The sequence below is a fragment of the Micrasema longulum genome, unplaced genomic scaffold (assembly GCF_059751315.1).
Source record: "Micrasema longulum isolate JH-2025_06_02 unplaced genomic scaffold, ASM5975131v1 h1tg001677l, whole genome shotgun sequence".
NCBI classification, from domain to species: Eukaryota; Metazoa; Arthropoda; class Insecta; order Trichoptera; family Brachycentridae; genus Micrasema; species Micrasema longulum.
Genome location: NW_028278856.1, coordinates 97,538 through 113,500, shown reverse-complemented (window position 1 = coordinate 113,500; position 15,963 = coordinate 97,538). Strand labels below are relative to the sequence as shown.

The following is a 15,963-nucleotide window of genomic DNA, read 5'->3' as shown; positions in this document are numbered from 1 at the left end:
GGGGGGTTGTATCTCTCTCCCTACCCTTTTTCTTTGCCAGATTAAAATATGAAATTTAAATAATTTGATTTGGGGAATGAAATACCCACAAAATATTAAGTATTCTTCACAATATCTTCCCCTTCCATTTTCCTGTATTTTTAAAAACTATTTTTATTATAATTATTATACCGAACTTACAAGAATTACAATACAACTATTCTAACAAGGACAACAGGTTTTATTTACATTAGAATATCTTTACATACATTTGAATATCTTTACATACATTTGAATATCTTTACAAACATTTTTATTGATGATATTTAGACATTGGGAATGTTAATTATGATAATGATTAACCTAAATACTTAATTAAGAGTTTTTATAATACAACACAATGAATTGGAAAAAATAAGGTCAGGTCAGTTTACTATATACTATAATTTATGATACGGAGGGTGTATATGTACGGATGAAGTAAATTATGAGCATGGACGATTATTATATATTTCTGAAGATGAATGTTGTGTTAAAGTCAATTAAAACATAATTAAAAGAAAGATAATTAACTAATTTGGATAATTTATTTATACTTAAACAATTTTTTAATTAGCGCTATCTGCGAGATAGCCGGCGAAGCTCTTTCTGTTTTTTCTAAATTTATCTAGGAGTCCCACCTTTCTCCCACAAAATGATAATTATTTACAATAGTTATCGTTATAATATGTACAAGTTAGTATGTTAGTATTTAATATAATATATATCATATATACATATAATAATAAAACATATTTACAGCTTTACACCATTTACAACTAGATATTTACATAGGATTTTAAATACACGTTTATTGGGTGGATACAGGAGAGTTAAAATATGTATAGGAAATAGGATGTTAATATCAGAGAGGTCAGATAGGAAATCAGTAGAACAATCATTTATGAGGCATCCAAAAAAACTATGTTTAACTCTTCCTCTCAAACTGATATTTGCAAATGGTAGAATCCCGGATATGGATTCTGAATAGGTAAGAATCATTTGTCACAATATCCAGAATGTGTACATTAGTCAATTCGTCAGACAACTGGAATTCTTTAGGATAGGTCATTTGACTTTTCGTAGATCACTAAATGAGCGTAGGCATACTTATCTGGCGACGAATTTATTTGCACGTTATCGTTTATGGTCAGTTTTTCTAACTCGTCTTTCTATGGTCTATCTTTGTTTTGATTTTGACTTAAGACGTTTGGGTTTGACGTTTGGCTTGACGTATTATTATTTTGTTTCAATTGAATTTAAATATTTATTACATTCGTATATATTTCTGTCGTTTTAGTTTAATTTTTATAATATTTTTTACCACGCATTAAAGAAAGTTGAACGAAAATTCCCCTTCCAGGCTATAAAGAATTCCGTAGTCATAGAATTATTATTAGTGTAGTGAAGTGCCATTATTTAATTTTGTGTTATTCAAAGACGCAATCATGACAAGGTGATATTAAAAAAAAAATGTTCTAACACATTTTGTTAGATAACGTTTACAAAAAAAAATATTTCACTAGTTCCTTGCAGAATTATTTGGGTGATTAACTGTCCTGGGTTTTATAAGACGACTGGTTTTGGCCATGTTCTGTATTTGAATAATAAGAATAAAGCAACATGCATGGTATGATAAACGCGGTGTCCCATATTTTTATATTAAACCCTGTAATATTAGTTCATTGTAAAATGAACACATAGGGTTGGTCACATACCATAAAGCTACTACAACCTTTATTTTCAAATTCTGCTTAAAGGTCTACCATCTAAATGATCCTCAAATGATTTTGTCTCAGATGTCCGTTCTAATATTTTTGTATTGAGTGATTACCTTTCAATTGATCATAATTACTTGATAGTAGTTGTTTTTAGTATTGTTTTGATATTTTTTTTTACTCAGATCCACTCTAATATTTTTGAATTTTGGCATATGTGCATTTATTGTACTTATGATATTTTACTTTACAATTTAGAATGTAAATTATTCATTTTCTATACATATATTAATTGTTTCTAGGTGATAATCTACGCTATGGCAATATTTGTGCTGCTCTTCACGTCTCTTGTGCTTTTCATATCAAAAATTAATTCTGTAGATATTTCTACTAATGTTTTTGGCACCGACAGAAAAGCATTACCTGCAGCATTTGGGGATTTCAATTCTGATGAACTTACTGATGTGTTCATGATTCGAGATGACGGGAAAATACTGGAAATATTTTTAGCTAATGAAAAAGAGCCTTTACTCCGACCGGGGCCAGGCTTAAGATGCACATTTACTCAATACAAAGTCACCAGTGTCGTCCCAGGAGACTTTGACGGGGATGCGTTCATGGATATACTAATAACTACCCAAAATATTAGTAATTTAGTCCAACCATCTTCATGGCATGATGTTCGCATCATTTGGGGAGGAGAAGACAAGCTAAATTGTTCCGAAATAGACCTTCCTTGCATCACTACAACAGTTGGACACCCACTCGCCATGGATTACAATCAAGACATGATTATCGACTTATTCGGAGTCAATACGCGTAATATAAGAACTTTTTGGGTATTCAATCATAATCGTACTACTCCGATTGAAATTCCTTTGAGTAATCATTATCACGAAGTACGTTTGCCTCATTCACATTCCTTTTTAGATATAAACGGTGATTATACTTCTGATTTGTTGATAACTTCTCCTACATCTTTCGAAATATGGCTGGGCAATGTTTACAACCCCGGTTTCTATTTCGATAGTAAAATAGAATTACCGATTGGAGTGAGCGGACACATTGGCCAATCCTTATACCTGGACGTTGAGTTATCTGGAAAGTTGTACCTCTTACTTCCGATTTGTTTCGATAAGTTCTGTCATAATTGTAGCATCCTCATTAACGATGATTCAGTTTGGGAAACCTTAATTATAAACTTTCAGGATCCCGAATTTAAAAATTGGGGATTCTATCCTCCAAACGGAGAAATGTACAGAGACACCATAACTATGCGAGGAGGAGATTACAACATGGATGGGTACCCAGATTTACTTGTAACTTTACAGCAAGAGCAGTCGTCCGAACCACAGACATTTTTACTTGAAAATGTTCATTGCGAGACCGGCAGAATTAAAAGAACTTACACAGTTTTATGGAATGCTTTAGGTCCATTTGGAAAAGGAACAATTCTCTCAGTTTTCTATGATTTCTATCAAGATGGGATCCTTGACTTTATTCTGGTGCAACAAAATAAAACTACATCTGAATATAGTATTGGCGCTCTTAAAAATAGTCTTGAATATGATGCGAACTTCATGAAAGTCATGGTTTTAACAGGATTGACCAATAAAAAAGTTCCTATTACAATTGGAACTCTGGGAAAGAAAAAGGGCACATATGGTAAGTTACAAAATATATTAATATAAAGTAAAAATATTCAATATTTTGTCGGCCTTGTGGTGTAATGGTCAGCGCGTTTGCCTACCATGCAATAGGTCTCAGGTTCGGTTCCCGGCATGGTTGATATGAAATATTTCTTTGAAAGGGTGTTTTTACACTATAAATATTTCATAGTCCCTGGACTGGTACCTGAAGCGTGAGACTGATCATCTTACCTTCATGTAACAAAAGATCAAGCTGCGCTGCGATTGGTGTGCCAATGCAGTGCCTTATGCACCATTAGGTGCGGAAAGGGAATGATGGTGATGAAAAATATTGAGACATTTGAAGAAATATCTCTCTATCTTGAAAATTTCTTAAGGGTTAAATTATGTATCATCAAAAAGTTATAATATTGTATACAGGGTGTTCTTTAAACCCTGTCACATCCGAAACCACGATGATCAGTATGACCAAAAAGACATTGGCACATGAAAATAAATTTTTAAAACAAATAAAATTTACAAAAATAAAATATTTAAAAAAACAAATGGTTGCTTACTTCTGCACGAGAGAAGCGAGGAGAGGGGATGGGGGAGTTTGATACACCGTCAACCACATGGGCAAGCCCCCCTCGCTTCTCCCCTGCAGAAGTAAGCAACCATTTGCTTTTTTAAATATTTTATTTTTAAAAAAATCTGCATTCTAAATATTATTTTAAATATGCTAATATGTCTTCTTGCCCATACTGATCATCGTGGTTTTGGATGTGACAGAGGTTAAAGAACCCCTGTATATATTTTTATTGGTAATATCTTATTATTGGATTAAGCAAGTACACTTGATTGTCTTCATTACAGACCTATTTTGTACATATTTTCTCAGTTTTTTTTATTATTATATATTTCTAAAGTACATGTGTCAAGTTGTTTTAAAATTAGCTAACCGTAATGGGATTAACAATAATTATGTATATTTTTAAAATTATTTATTTCTGAAATTACTCTGCTAAAGTAATTTTTATCCTTTGTTGAAATATTGGTCCCCATATTTTCATTGATGTTCTGGCCATTATTTTTTTTTTCAAAAATGTAATCAGAATGGTTCATATTATAGTGATTTAGATCGATACATTTTTTCTGAAGCAGTCTAATTATATTATTTAGTGTTGTAATATGAAAATACTGACACTTTATAGAAAGCGCTATTTTTAATTTCAGGAACAAATTTACCAGGACCAAGGATATCATATCACACTCTTTCTCAGGAGGGTTTACCTCGAGCTGGAGTCTGCACCCAACTTCCCCAGTCTGCATACTTTGTGTTGAATCTTCCATTTTCTACGTTTGGCCTCGATCGGACCCCTAATTTTGTGGATACGTTGACAGTAGGACTGTCTAATCGTTCTCGTACTTGGACTCAGTTGATCCCCAACTCCCAAGTGATAGTCATTCCCTGGCCCCCGGATGATCCATCGCACTGGAAGGCTCAATTATTTGTTACGCCGAGCAAAATAATTTTAAAAAGTGTCTACGTTTTTACAGGAATCTGCGGACTGATAACATTAGTAGTTTTATTTTTACATTATAAAGAAAAGCGTGATGATCGTATCGAAGCCTTGTCAGCTAATAATGATGGAAGCGATGAGGAAATCATATCTTAAAGTGTTCACGTAATGTCCAATGAAAAATGAAACAAAATCATACTTTCAATAAAATATATTTAGTTCTAATTTGCAAACAAATTTATTCTAAATTGTCTATTTACATTTTGTTTTCACAGTTTGGACCACATAACGAAGTACATAAAAATATACAACAGCACGTATTAAATACTTACATTGAGATGATATGCTTTATAAATTAAATACTTAATGGAAATTTGTAAATGGCCTGAGTTATGAGAAATAATTTAATATTTATATCCTACTATTGAAGTTATATGGCTGTCAAGTGACTATAATCACTATTTACATGACTTGAAAAATATTTCCTAGGAAAACTTAGTTTATGTATAAAAATAGATAAGTTCTTTAAGATAATATAGAATACTAAGATCTTGGTATGATATTTACTTTATTTACAGCTGACATGTTTGTTTAATGAATTATTTCACAGCCATTCATTTTTCCATTTCCAATGAAAAAACTATTTAAATCACTCAGTAACATAATTAATTACACTTTTACTTGTATGTTAAGTTTTATTTTTGATCGCATATTGAAAAGAGCTACTGCAAGTTCAACTATCTGCTTGAAAAATACAGTCACACATGGATAATATACTATACATATTATGTTCCAGAGAGATAAATCATTAATTTTATTCGCCTACATTGATACTGTTTTTCCGAGTTATTTTAATGCCTGAAATCAGAGCCGGACCGGACCTACCATAGGTTCAGTTGGCACAAAGAACCAGACACTCGCTTACAAGGGAGGGAGAATAATATGCTCGTATTAATTTACAAACATATTTATTCCTGCCCCTTTTCAGTAAGCTAGCGTTCCATAGATCAGCCCACATGATGGACGCTACAATGCAATAAAAAACATTGGTATTGGCAATGTCTATAACAGCAAATAAAAAATATTGTATAAGATTGTAAAAATGTGACAAACTTAAGTAGTGATAAAAGGATTTCTTTGATCCTGGTTTGGGGCACCAAGGCGGAGAAAATATATAACAAACAAAACAATAAGTAATCAAATGTTATATATAATATTTTTCACACTCCACAAAACCAAATACACATTTGCATAATATAAACTTCTAGTAATAATCTGTAACATACACTGGGTAATAATGTATGCATATAAAAAGGAGATTAACATAAAATTATTATAAGCAGTCTTATAAGCGGTATTTACTGTTTATAAAAGAGTAATCTTGACATGCTAAAATCTAATTTAAAAAAAATGAAATGTTTTTAAAGGCCTCCATGCTGAGTCACATATGTATGCGTAATTCAAATTGTGGTATAAATATTTTATGCAGAAAGCAGCTAACCATAGTTAAAATACATAATATCGTCGGTATACTGGTAAAACCCTCTAAAGCATTATTGACTATATAAACCGAGAAAAATCACTTTGAATGTTTGACTAGACAAAAGTTTTTTTTCAGCATATTTTGGATATGATACATACTCATAAAACTATCCTAGTTTTTTTTAATTGCTCTAATGGATGAGAATTCGAAAAAAAAATCTAGTAAATAGAAGTAATGGTTTTCACCAGAAAACAGTAAAAAAAATAAAAAATTAGTGTAATAAATTACAGTAAAAAAATAAATAAGAAAAATTACATAAAACTGCAATTTATAAATCGTTTTCTCAAATTCTGTCATTTTAGTATACCGACGACACAATCGTCATGATCGTAGAACAACAATGTATGTGATTTTATTCAACTTTACGTAAGAGCAGTTTTTTTTTTTTTTACACTGTCGCAACTTAATAAGAACAAAAATATATAATTTGATACTTGGATTAGTTATATGCGTATACTTATTTTTTTAAAACCTGGAAAATAAAGCCTTTATATAACCTTTCCCAGATTAAATATAAGAGAAAGTCAATGTCGAATATTTTGCACATCCGGCGTTGTTCTACGATCCTGATGTAATGATGACTATCTGTCTTATTAAAAAAATATTAAATTTTTGAGAAGTTGATTCTATTATAGGTTTTTAATCATATATTTGTACATCACATTACATTTACATTACTCATCCAAAACAGGAGTGTAAAATTTAACGTAGTGTGATAAACACATTTAGTATGAACAAATAATAAATATCCAGATAAAATATAAAGATAATTTAATATTAAAATAGCTCAATACAACTGATATGTTTTCCACAAAAATATGACATCAAGGAATTTTAAAAAAGTGTAGTCCATTTCTAGCCGAGATGTATCTGAGTTTGATACCATTTTAAATGTTTGAAACTCAAAAATAATCAATCTTTGTTAACAGATAAAAAAAATTATAAAAATACACCAATTGTACCGAAATTGTATGGCATGACAATAATGTAGAATGCGTAATGTTTTAAAAATCTAATACAGACTTTATATAATATATGGATCTTCTTCATATTTGTATATCATAGAAATATTTTTCTTTCTGGCTGGACCTTCAACGGTCTGGTTGCCTAGTAAGGAATTCAATAATAGTACTAACAATTTCCATATATCTGACATGTTAAAGTCAGGTTGAGATCCGAAACATATCTGGTATTGTAAACAGGGAATTAATATTTTATAGTTGTATAATGTTAATTACTCAATATGCATAAAATTACTCAATATGCATAAAATTAATCATGAATTATATTTGATTCTGAGTTGTGTGATCCATAAATCTATTTTGTATTTATTGATTTTGATATTGGTAGAAAAATATATATTCTTTTGCAACATATCACATTAAAACAAACACAGTTATGGCACTAAAAGATATTATGTATCTTGTTAATTAGATATTTATTTACCAAGATACTTTAGGTCACCCACAGTCCACATCGAGTTAAACTGATGTCAAATACACTACACTTAACACAGGTACCTTAATTTACATCATATATAATATTTTGATGGGTGATTTGTATATCAATTGTTAAATGCAGAGCATTCTCATATAAATAGTTTTTAACGTTTAACAATGCCAAACGAGGTATGCGATATTTACATAAATCGTAAAGCTAACAAATTAAAAACATTCTACACAAATCTCAGCATCTCTTAGGTTTGAATTTACGTACATAATAATGTAACTATATGTGACAAAATTACTATAGAATTGACACTAATACCCATACGGGTCTGCATACGCAGAGACAAACCTTAAGGTGAGGAGAGTACATTCTATTGTCTTCACCTTCGGGTTATTCTCTGCATTTGAAATTAGAATGTACTTTCCTCACCTTAAGTTTTGTCTCTGCATACGGGTATAAAACTTCTTCCAAACTTTTAACGAAAAACATTTAGCATTTTAAGAATGTCCACTTTGTTAAAGTATATTTTGTCAATAGCACAGAAGATATATCACACTGCAGATTCTCGATCCAATAAAGGAACAGCTTTACGTAAGGAACCATCACTAGTTCTGAGGCCGCTTCCGTTGAATAACCCAATAAACCAAGAGCGGAAAGAAGCTCTCGGTATCTTCCTTACTGCTCCCGCAACTTCGGCTTCCGCCATAGTTTCCAGTGACCTCCACTTCTTTCCAGGGAAGCTCACACTGTTAGTATCGTGGCGTTTGGTGTCTGCAGGCTCAACTAAACCGATTAGCCCTACTTTCCCTAACAATGGGCGAGCTTCGGCTGCTTCTGGGCACTCTGATGAGTCTAAACCGAATCCGGCATTGCCATTCAAGAAGTTTATGTTACTAATGTGGTTTCCAGACAGTGTTGATGCCGTGTTGGGTGGGTAGCTTAGAGTAGGCAAGTGGAACTGGTTGAGAGAGCGGGAGGTATTGCGTGGTTGCGGCGAGTGTAAACGAGATAGGTCTAATGAATGTGCTTCTCTTAGTATGCCTGTTCCACCAGAGTCTCCTCTTACTCCGAGGCATAATTCCTTGTCTTCCGTAGATGATGCGATGGAACTTAGTAACCTCCTGCGAATAACAATATGAATTAAAACATTTATGTGATTTGTGAGCATAATAAATTATTGTTTCAGTTATATGGAATATGTTGAGAGTTAAGAAATGTTTGTTTAAATACGTGTAATTTATGGAGTGTATTTACCTATTTCTATAGTGAAGTTCCGGATCAGGTTTGGGACTAGACCGTCCTAGGGAGATAGAGCTTCCGCCTTCGAGGATGCGAATAGCAGATTGTCTACGACTATTTAAACCTGCAATTCACGAGGATTCACTTTATTAACTTACAAATTCTTATGCATATATTTGATGATAAATTTATTCGAAAACAAAAACATTGTACAAGTATAATATATTACCGAGGTTTCCGCATATTGAAGCTTGTCTCGAATCACATAGTTTAGGACTTTTTCTTGGCCTACAGAATAATGGTGGTAGTTCCCCCAGGTCTACGGCTCTTCGTTGTATAGCCTTTTCATTTGCACCCTCGAGCCAATATGTCTGTACCTGTATCATTAAAACATATTTTACATTAATAATATTACGCGTACATCCAAATCTTAAATCGGCACATTAGAGAGTTTAAGGAATATGGATGAACATAGACAGAATGATGAATGTTGCAGTGTGTAACTTGATCACTGAAACCAGTCAATGACGGGTTATAAGCCCTGATTTATATATTTTTTTCTCTGTTAGAATGCCAATATTTTGCATTGATTTATTGTTGATTATCATAAATAGAATTAGTACCGATTTTGGCTTTGTTTTATGACTGGTTATGACAAGGTCACAATGTTCTATGTCTACTGCTGCAGCCATAGGAACGCCAGAACCATTAATTTCTAATCCTATTAAACATACCTTATTAGATTGAATCAAAAACCTTTAAAGTTAAAATTTTTAATATAAGTCTCTAACTTTACGACTTACTTCTCCTTTGCCCTTCATGCTGATAGTTCCACGGGTGCCATGTGATATCCCTCTAACTTTTCTAGTGCTTTTTTGCACTGTCCCGAAATGTGTATTTTTAAAGCTTCACCATTCGATTCCATCCTGCTGGCTGTATTTACAGTATCCCCAAAAAGACAATATCGAGGCATTGTTAATCCCACTACTCCAGCAACTACAGGTCCTGTAATAAGTCATTGTAATTGATACCATGTTTATAATTGATAATTTTAATTCCAACTTTTTTTTTAATAAGCTAAAACAATTAATGTCATAATCCAATGTATTTAAAAATAGGGTAAAGTGGTGTAGTGTTGCGGACTCGTATCAGAGAAGCTAGATTCCCAATTTCCGACAGTTATTTATGACTTAAAATGTCTATCAAATTATTATTATTTTTATGAAGCAATTATTATTATAAATTGCCAAAAATAAATTACATAAGCTTTTGTTTTAAATATACCAATTTATGAACACATCAATTATAAGAAATTAAGGTATTTAGTATTAAAACATTCAGAAATGTTTTTTTAAATTTTTTATATACGAGGGGGCACCCAAAAGAAACCGGACTAGTATTGTGGTAGGAAGAGTTCTTTTAGTACCATGTTTTCCGATAGGATTGTGACGAGATACCTTTTTTCAGTCAGTATGCCAAGTGTCATCGATGGAGAATTTTCCGTTTGGCTGGTGTGATTTTTTTGTGACTTGTTTTGTATGCTCGTGGTTTTTTTGATGGATGAACGAGTGCGCGGGCGTGAAGTTTCGCATCCTGCTCAGGGAAACTTGCACATAAAACTCTTGAAATGTTAACAACGGTTTACAAACATGATGTTTAGGGGAAAACTCAAGTGTTTTGGTGGTTCTCCCCCTGGATGTCCTTCAATGACCCAAACTCATAAAAATGTCACTAAAATTGGCAAATCTTCCTGCAAGACCAACGACAGACCATCGAATAAGTTGGGGAGCTATCTGGAGGTGATTTGGAGTTCAGTGCAGCGATTTTTCAGATAAGATTTGGGGATAAGAAGGATGACTGCCAAATTAGCTCCCACACAGCCCCGTCTATGAGTCAATTTTTGGCCAAAAAGGTATGACTGTTGTGCCCCTCGCTCTCTATTCAACCGATCTAAACATTGGCGAATTCTCTTTATTGCCTCTAATGAAAAGAGACACGAAAGGATAGCGTTTTGCCAATGTTGCTGAGATAAAGAAAAAAAAACAGCAGAAGCGCTGTCAAGCATTACAGAAGGCAAATTTATAAAATGTTTCCAACAATGGAATATAAGATTGAACAAATGCCCCAATAAGATTAGCTCCAAAGAATACTTTAAAGGCTATCAAAGATATTTTTTGTAAAACAGTTAATTAAATTCAGGATCTTAGATACAAGGCTATTAGTATTTTTAGAAAAAGCAAATTATTCTGCTAAATCCTAAAAGGAAACTCCCACAATACCATAAGTCAAACTAGAGGATGGGTCATGGGGTCTACCACAAATTCTGAATTCGGGCAAAGAAATTTCAGGTTTCTGGGCCCCAGAATATTCAATAAGTTACCCGAACACTGCAAAACCATCACACGGATTCAATTAAATAAATTTGTAATGGTTACTGGGTTTGTAGAGAAAAATTGGAAATCTCACTAAAACTCATTCTTAAATAATAAATAGTATAATGAAATATTGTGCAAATTTATATAAATTATCTATAGTCCTTAAAATATAGCTTGATTAGAATGACAGCTGTCAAACTAATGTCATTAGTGATGGGAAATTACTGATCACTAATCAAATCGATTTTATCAGTTATTTCATGCAATCATGAAACTCTGTTTCCGAAAATTTATACAAAAAATGTAAAAACATGCCTATTATAGTGTGTTTAACACAATTATTCTCCAAAAAATGAGACATTTATACTTTTTTCATGAACAACATCAAATGAATTATTAGATCGATTTACATTGTTCAATTTGTCCCATCTCTAACGTTTTTGCAAAATGATGTAACCTTGTAAGAACGTCGTTAATAATTAGGGTTATTTTAGTTTTCTTTTAGTTTTAAAGCTGATTTTATATATTAATGTTGATTTATGTTTCAAGCATTGTATTAAAAAAATAAATTAACACGCCAGATACAAATGATTTTTGTGTGTCAATATAAATAACGCCTTTGATGTTACTACAAAGTTATGTCGTCACTTTTTCTGACAACTGTCATTCTAATCATGTTACATTTTAAGGACTATAGTAGGTAGTCATGTTATTGTTTATTTTGCATAAAAATGTCTGCTTTAAAACAGGTTTACCTCGTTAGGCAGACTAGACATAATCCAGAGAAATCTATTACCTAAAACATGTAGTAGATAAAGAAATTGTAATTTTTGTTAATAAACCGTGATTATTATTATAAATACATTTTTAAATATTAGTCTGGTTTCTTTTGGGTCTTTTGCCCTCTAGGCAAGTGTTTTAAAGGCTTTTCTTTTTTACAACTAATTTATGACAAAAAACTATACAATCTATGGACTTTAACTATAAAACAAAGGTAATATTAATATGACTAATTTCTAAATTGAAATATTTTTTGGCTAATATCTTATAAAAATATGTTTTTATAAGTAGGAAAATTTCAATGACTAATTTATCATCAAAATAATTTGCAATAATTTTTCTTTATAAAATTCTCAGATTTATTACAAAAATATTATTTGACATAAGGATGATATAAATATTATACCTGTGTGTATTCCGATTCTTAATTTTAATGTTTCATTTGGTCTGTGTGATATTTTATGATTTTTCACTGCATCTAGTAAATCTAATGACATAGAAGCTATTTCTCCGGCATGTCTGTCATCATTGCGTAGAGGCAGTCCTGATACCTATAAAATGAAAGGCTTTAATAATTTATAAAACTTATTATACACAAAATCCAGATTTAATAGTCAACTTGAGCTGACAAACTTCAGCCACTAATTCATATAAAACTGCTATTCAACAACACAATTGTTTAGAGTTTTTTTAAAGATTGATCCGCAAGGGATTTGATACTTGCTAAAATGCTCAGTTGACGTTGATTGTAAGTTTAGTAAGAAGGTATTTATGATATGCAAATATTTTGAGAAATTTTAAATTGATGGATGGACACAAAAAATAAGAATAATAAATAATACAAGTATGTGCTAGTATTATGCAGAATAAAAGTACCTACATAAAATTTTAAGCAAATATGGAAAGATAAAAAAAACAACGCAATTTATTTTATTAGTCAATTGGGAGAAACCGTCATGTGGTGGCCACAGGACCACAACCCGATTCAGCATAACAAATAAATATTACGTGTACAACTTTTTAATTTTTTTTATAAATACCTTTATTAGCATAAAAAACAATACATACAAATAAAAAAATGAAACACTTAAGGCTGAACTTGCCAAAAAAGAGTCTGGCTCTTGTGTTTAGACTCCTGCTGTTTTCCTGTAGATGGCTTTAGCGATAAGTAGCGGTCAAGATAAATAGATCATACACGTCATGCAATAAACTCGGGCATCTGTCAACATTACCTCATAGAAACATTAGTCGATTTGTGTCTGCATCATTAAGTTATTCTCGATTGAAAATGTCAGTTTACGAACCAATTCTCATAATTTGCGAGAGGTTTATGGTGAGGCCGCTATTAGCGAAAGAGCATGTTGTGAGTGGTTTCAACGCTTCAAGAATGGTGATTTTCACAATCCAATAGAGATGATTTTGGAAGATGCAGAATTAGAGGCATTACTTGATGAAGAATCGGGTCAAAGTCAAGAAGGATTGGCACGATCATTAGGATTGATTCAACAAGCAATTTAAAAACGCCTTATTATCATGGGAATGATTCAGAAGCAAGAAAACTGGGAGCCGTACGCGTTGAAACCGAGAGATGTTGAAAGGCGTTTGTTTGCTGAATGAACAGTTGCTTAAAAGGCAAAGATAAAAGGGATTTCTACATCACATTGTGACTAGGGTGAAAAATGGGTTCATCACGATAACCCCAAGCGTAGAAAATCATAGGGATTTCTCGGCCATGTTTCCACATCGAAGGCCAAAATGAATATTCATGGCTCTAAAGTTATGCTCTGTATTTGATGGGACCAGCCCGGCGTAGTGTATTATGCGCCGTTAAAACCGAGTGAAATGATCACAGGCAATTGTTATCAAACGCAATTAATGCGTTTGAGCTGAGTATTGAAAGACAGTTACAATACAACGAGAGACACGATAAAGTGATTTTGTAGCATGACAATGCTCAACCCCATGTTGCGAAAGTGGTCAAGACATACTTGAAAATGTTAAAATGGGAAGTCCTATCCCACCTGCCCTATTTTCCCAGACATTGTTCTCTCTGACTATAACTTGTTTCGATCAATGGCAGACAGCCTGGCTAACCAGCAATTCCAGTATTATGAAGAAGTAAAAAATTGGACCGATTCGTGGATCGCTTCAAAAGATGTCCAGTTTTTTCAAAGTAGGATTCGTACGCTGCCCGAAAGATGGGAGAAAGTAGTGGTCAGCAGTGGACACACTTTAAATCATAAATGTATAGCCAGTTTTTTACAATAAGGCCTCGAATTTCGGAAAAAAAACGGCAGAAGCAAAGTTGTACACCTAATATATCACTAATTTTATGCATTCAAACATTAAACATAATTTATTTATTCTATATTTATTTGGTATACTAATTATAATAACTTTTTTTTGCGGCACAACAGGCCAGGCAACCCAATTACAGTGGTGAATTACATCACAAAACACCCAGGCCTGAGAAAAATCACATCAATTTATTTTATGATCTCACTGAGAAATGAAAACCGAAACCCTCCGTGCGTGAAGCAAGCGTCTTAGACATTACACAGCAGGGGCTGCCATGTCGTTTTAGGCCTTCATTAGACTTAAGATTTTACATTCAGAAACTTTTGCACCATAATTTAATAATTCATTGGCTACGCATACATAAAACACTCCTTTCCTTATTTAATAAAGCAGAGCGATATTAATTTAGAAAAAATGGTAAAAATAAACTTACAACCATATACGCATCTCCGATTGTCTCAACTTTATAGACGTCATATCCTTTAATGATTCTATCAAAAACTGTGTAGAGATCATTTAAAAAATTGACAACTTCAAGTGGCGTTGATTCTGCAGACATTTGGGTAAAACCGACAATATCACTGAAATATATTGTGACAGAGTCGAATGACTCAGGTTCGACTCCATGTCCAGTAGTGAGACGTTTAGCAACAGGTCTGTGGATAAATCAAAAACAAAAATTAATATTCAAACGAATATAAATAAAAAATATAATTAATTTGACATGTCAGCTTACTGTGGTAGCATTCTGTGGAGTAAGTCTTCAGTTTTTTGCTTTTCTTCATACAATAACCTGGTCCTCTCATTCACTAAATCTTCTAAATTTGTAGCATATTTTTCCATCATATCCATCATTTGGTCCATGATATTCCGATTCCTAAAATAATACGAATAATTAAGTTAATCAAGAAATATTTTACACGATTAACATGTTATTTTTCAATGTTTACTTACTTTCCGCCTTTCATTTTCTTAAGGCGTATTCTGATGGCGTGAAAGTCAGGTCTGTACTCTGGATCTTCAGCCCAACAATCCTTCATACAGCTGACTATACACTCTTCAGTAGCTTCTAAAGGCAAGGATCGTACATCTGGCCTAAGGGGAACCTCTCCTTCGACGGGATATGTCTTCACTAACTCTATAATTTCTGGGAAAAGATAAATCAACATTTAGATCAGAGAATCTCTTGGGAGGATTTGTGAAACATGTATATATATATACACATCAAAGTCAACAGCCATATAACAAAGTAGGAGAGGTGTTTCCAAAATAATAGGAATTTTGGATTATATGGCCACGAAGGCGTTTTTTGAGTTAAGGAAAAATGTGGTAGTCACTGGGTGGGGTGAATAAGGTTGATAGGGCAGTAATTCCCTAAGCAAATCAGATACA

At 32.6% G+C, this 15,963-nt stretch overlaps 2 protein-coding genes across 3 annotated transcripts in view; one reads left to right on the top strand and one right to left on the bottom strand.

The window, feature by feature from the left end:
* The first annotated feature begins 1,221 nt into the window (after positions 1 to 1,221).
* On the top strand, positions 1,222 to 5,571 carry LOC148274336 (T-cell immunomodulatory protein). 2 transcript variants are annotated; one of them, XM_088237273.1, is made up of 3 exons: positions 1,222 to 1,474; positions 2,039 to 3,401; positions 4,601 to 5,571. In XM_088237273.1, the coding sequence occupies exons 2-3, from the start codon at positions 2,054 to 2,056 to the stop codon at positions 5,041 to 5,043; spliced, it is 1,791 nt and encodes a 596-aa protein (XP_088093399.1). In that variant the 5' UTR covers positions 1,222 to 1,474; positions 2,039 to 2,053; the 3' UTR covers positions 5,044 to 5,571. The 2 variants fall into 2 exon arrangements, with proteins under 2 accessions (XP_088093399.1, XP_088093398.1); XM_088237272.1 differs by lacking the exon at positions 1,222 to 1,474 and adding an exon at positions 1,524 to 1,648.
* Positions 5,572 to 6,707: 1,136 nt separating this feature from the next.
* The window catches only part of LOC148274335 (receptor-type guanylate cyclase Gyc76C-like), a 33,374-nt gene continuing 24,118 nt past the window's right edge, over positions 6,708 to 15,963 (bottom strand). Inside the window, 9 exon segments of the mRNA XM_088237271.1 lie at positions 6,708 to 9,000; positions 9,134 to 9,242; positions 9,348 to 9,495; positions 9,922 to 9,953; positions 9,956 to 10,123; positions 12,680 to 12,824; positions 15,005 to 15,227; positions 15,308 to 15,448; positions 15,526 to 15,718. Coding sequence (XP_088093397.1) covers positions 8,430 to 9,000; positions 9,134 to 9,242; positions 9,348 to 9,495; positions 9,922 to 9,953; positions 9,956 to 10,123; positions 12,680 to 12,824; positions 15,005 to 15,227; positions 15,308 to 15,448; positions 15,526 to 15,718 — 1,730 coding nt within the window. The 3' untranslated portion in view covers positions 6,708 to 8,429.

What these genes read in the sequence shown, in the direction of transcription:
- LOC148274336 (XM_088237272.1), top strand. An exon ending in AAAGAAAAAGGGCACATATG is followed by an intron (nt 3,402 to 4,600) that starts GTAAGTTACAAA and finishes TTTTAATTTCAG; the next exon opens with GAACAAATTTACCAGGACCA.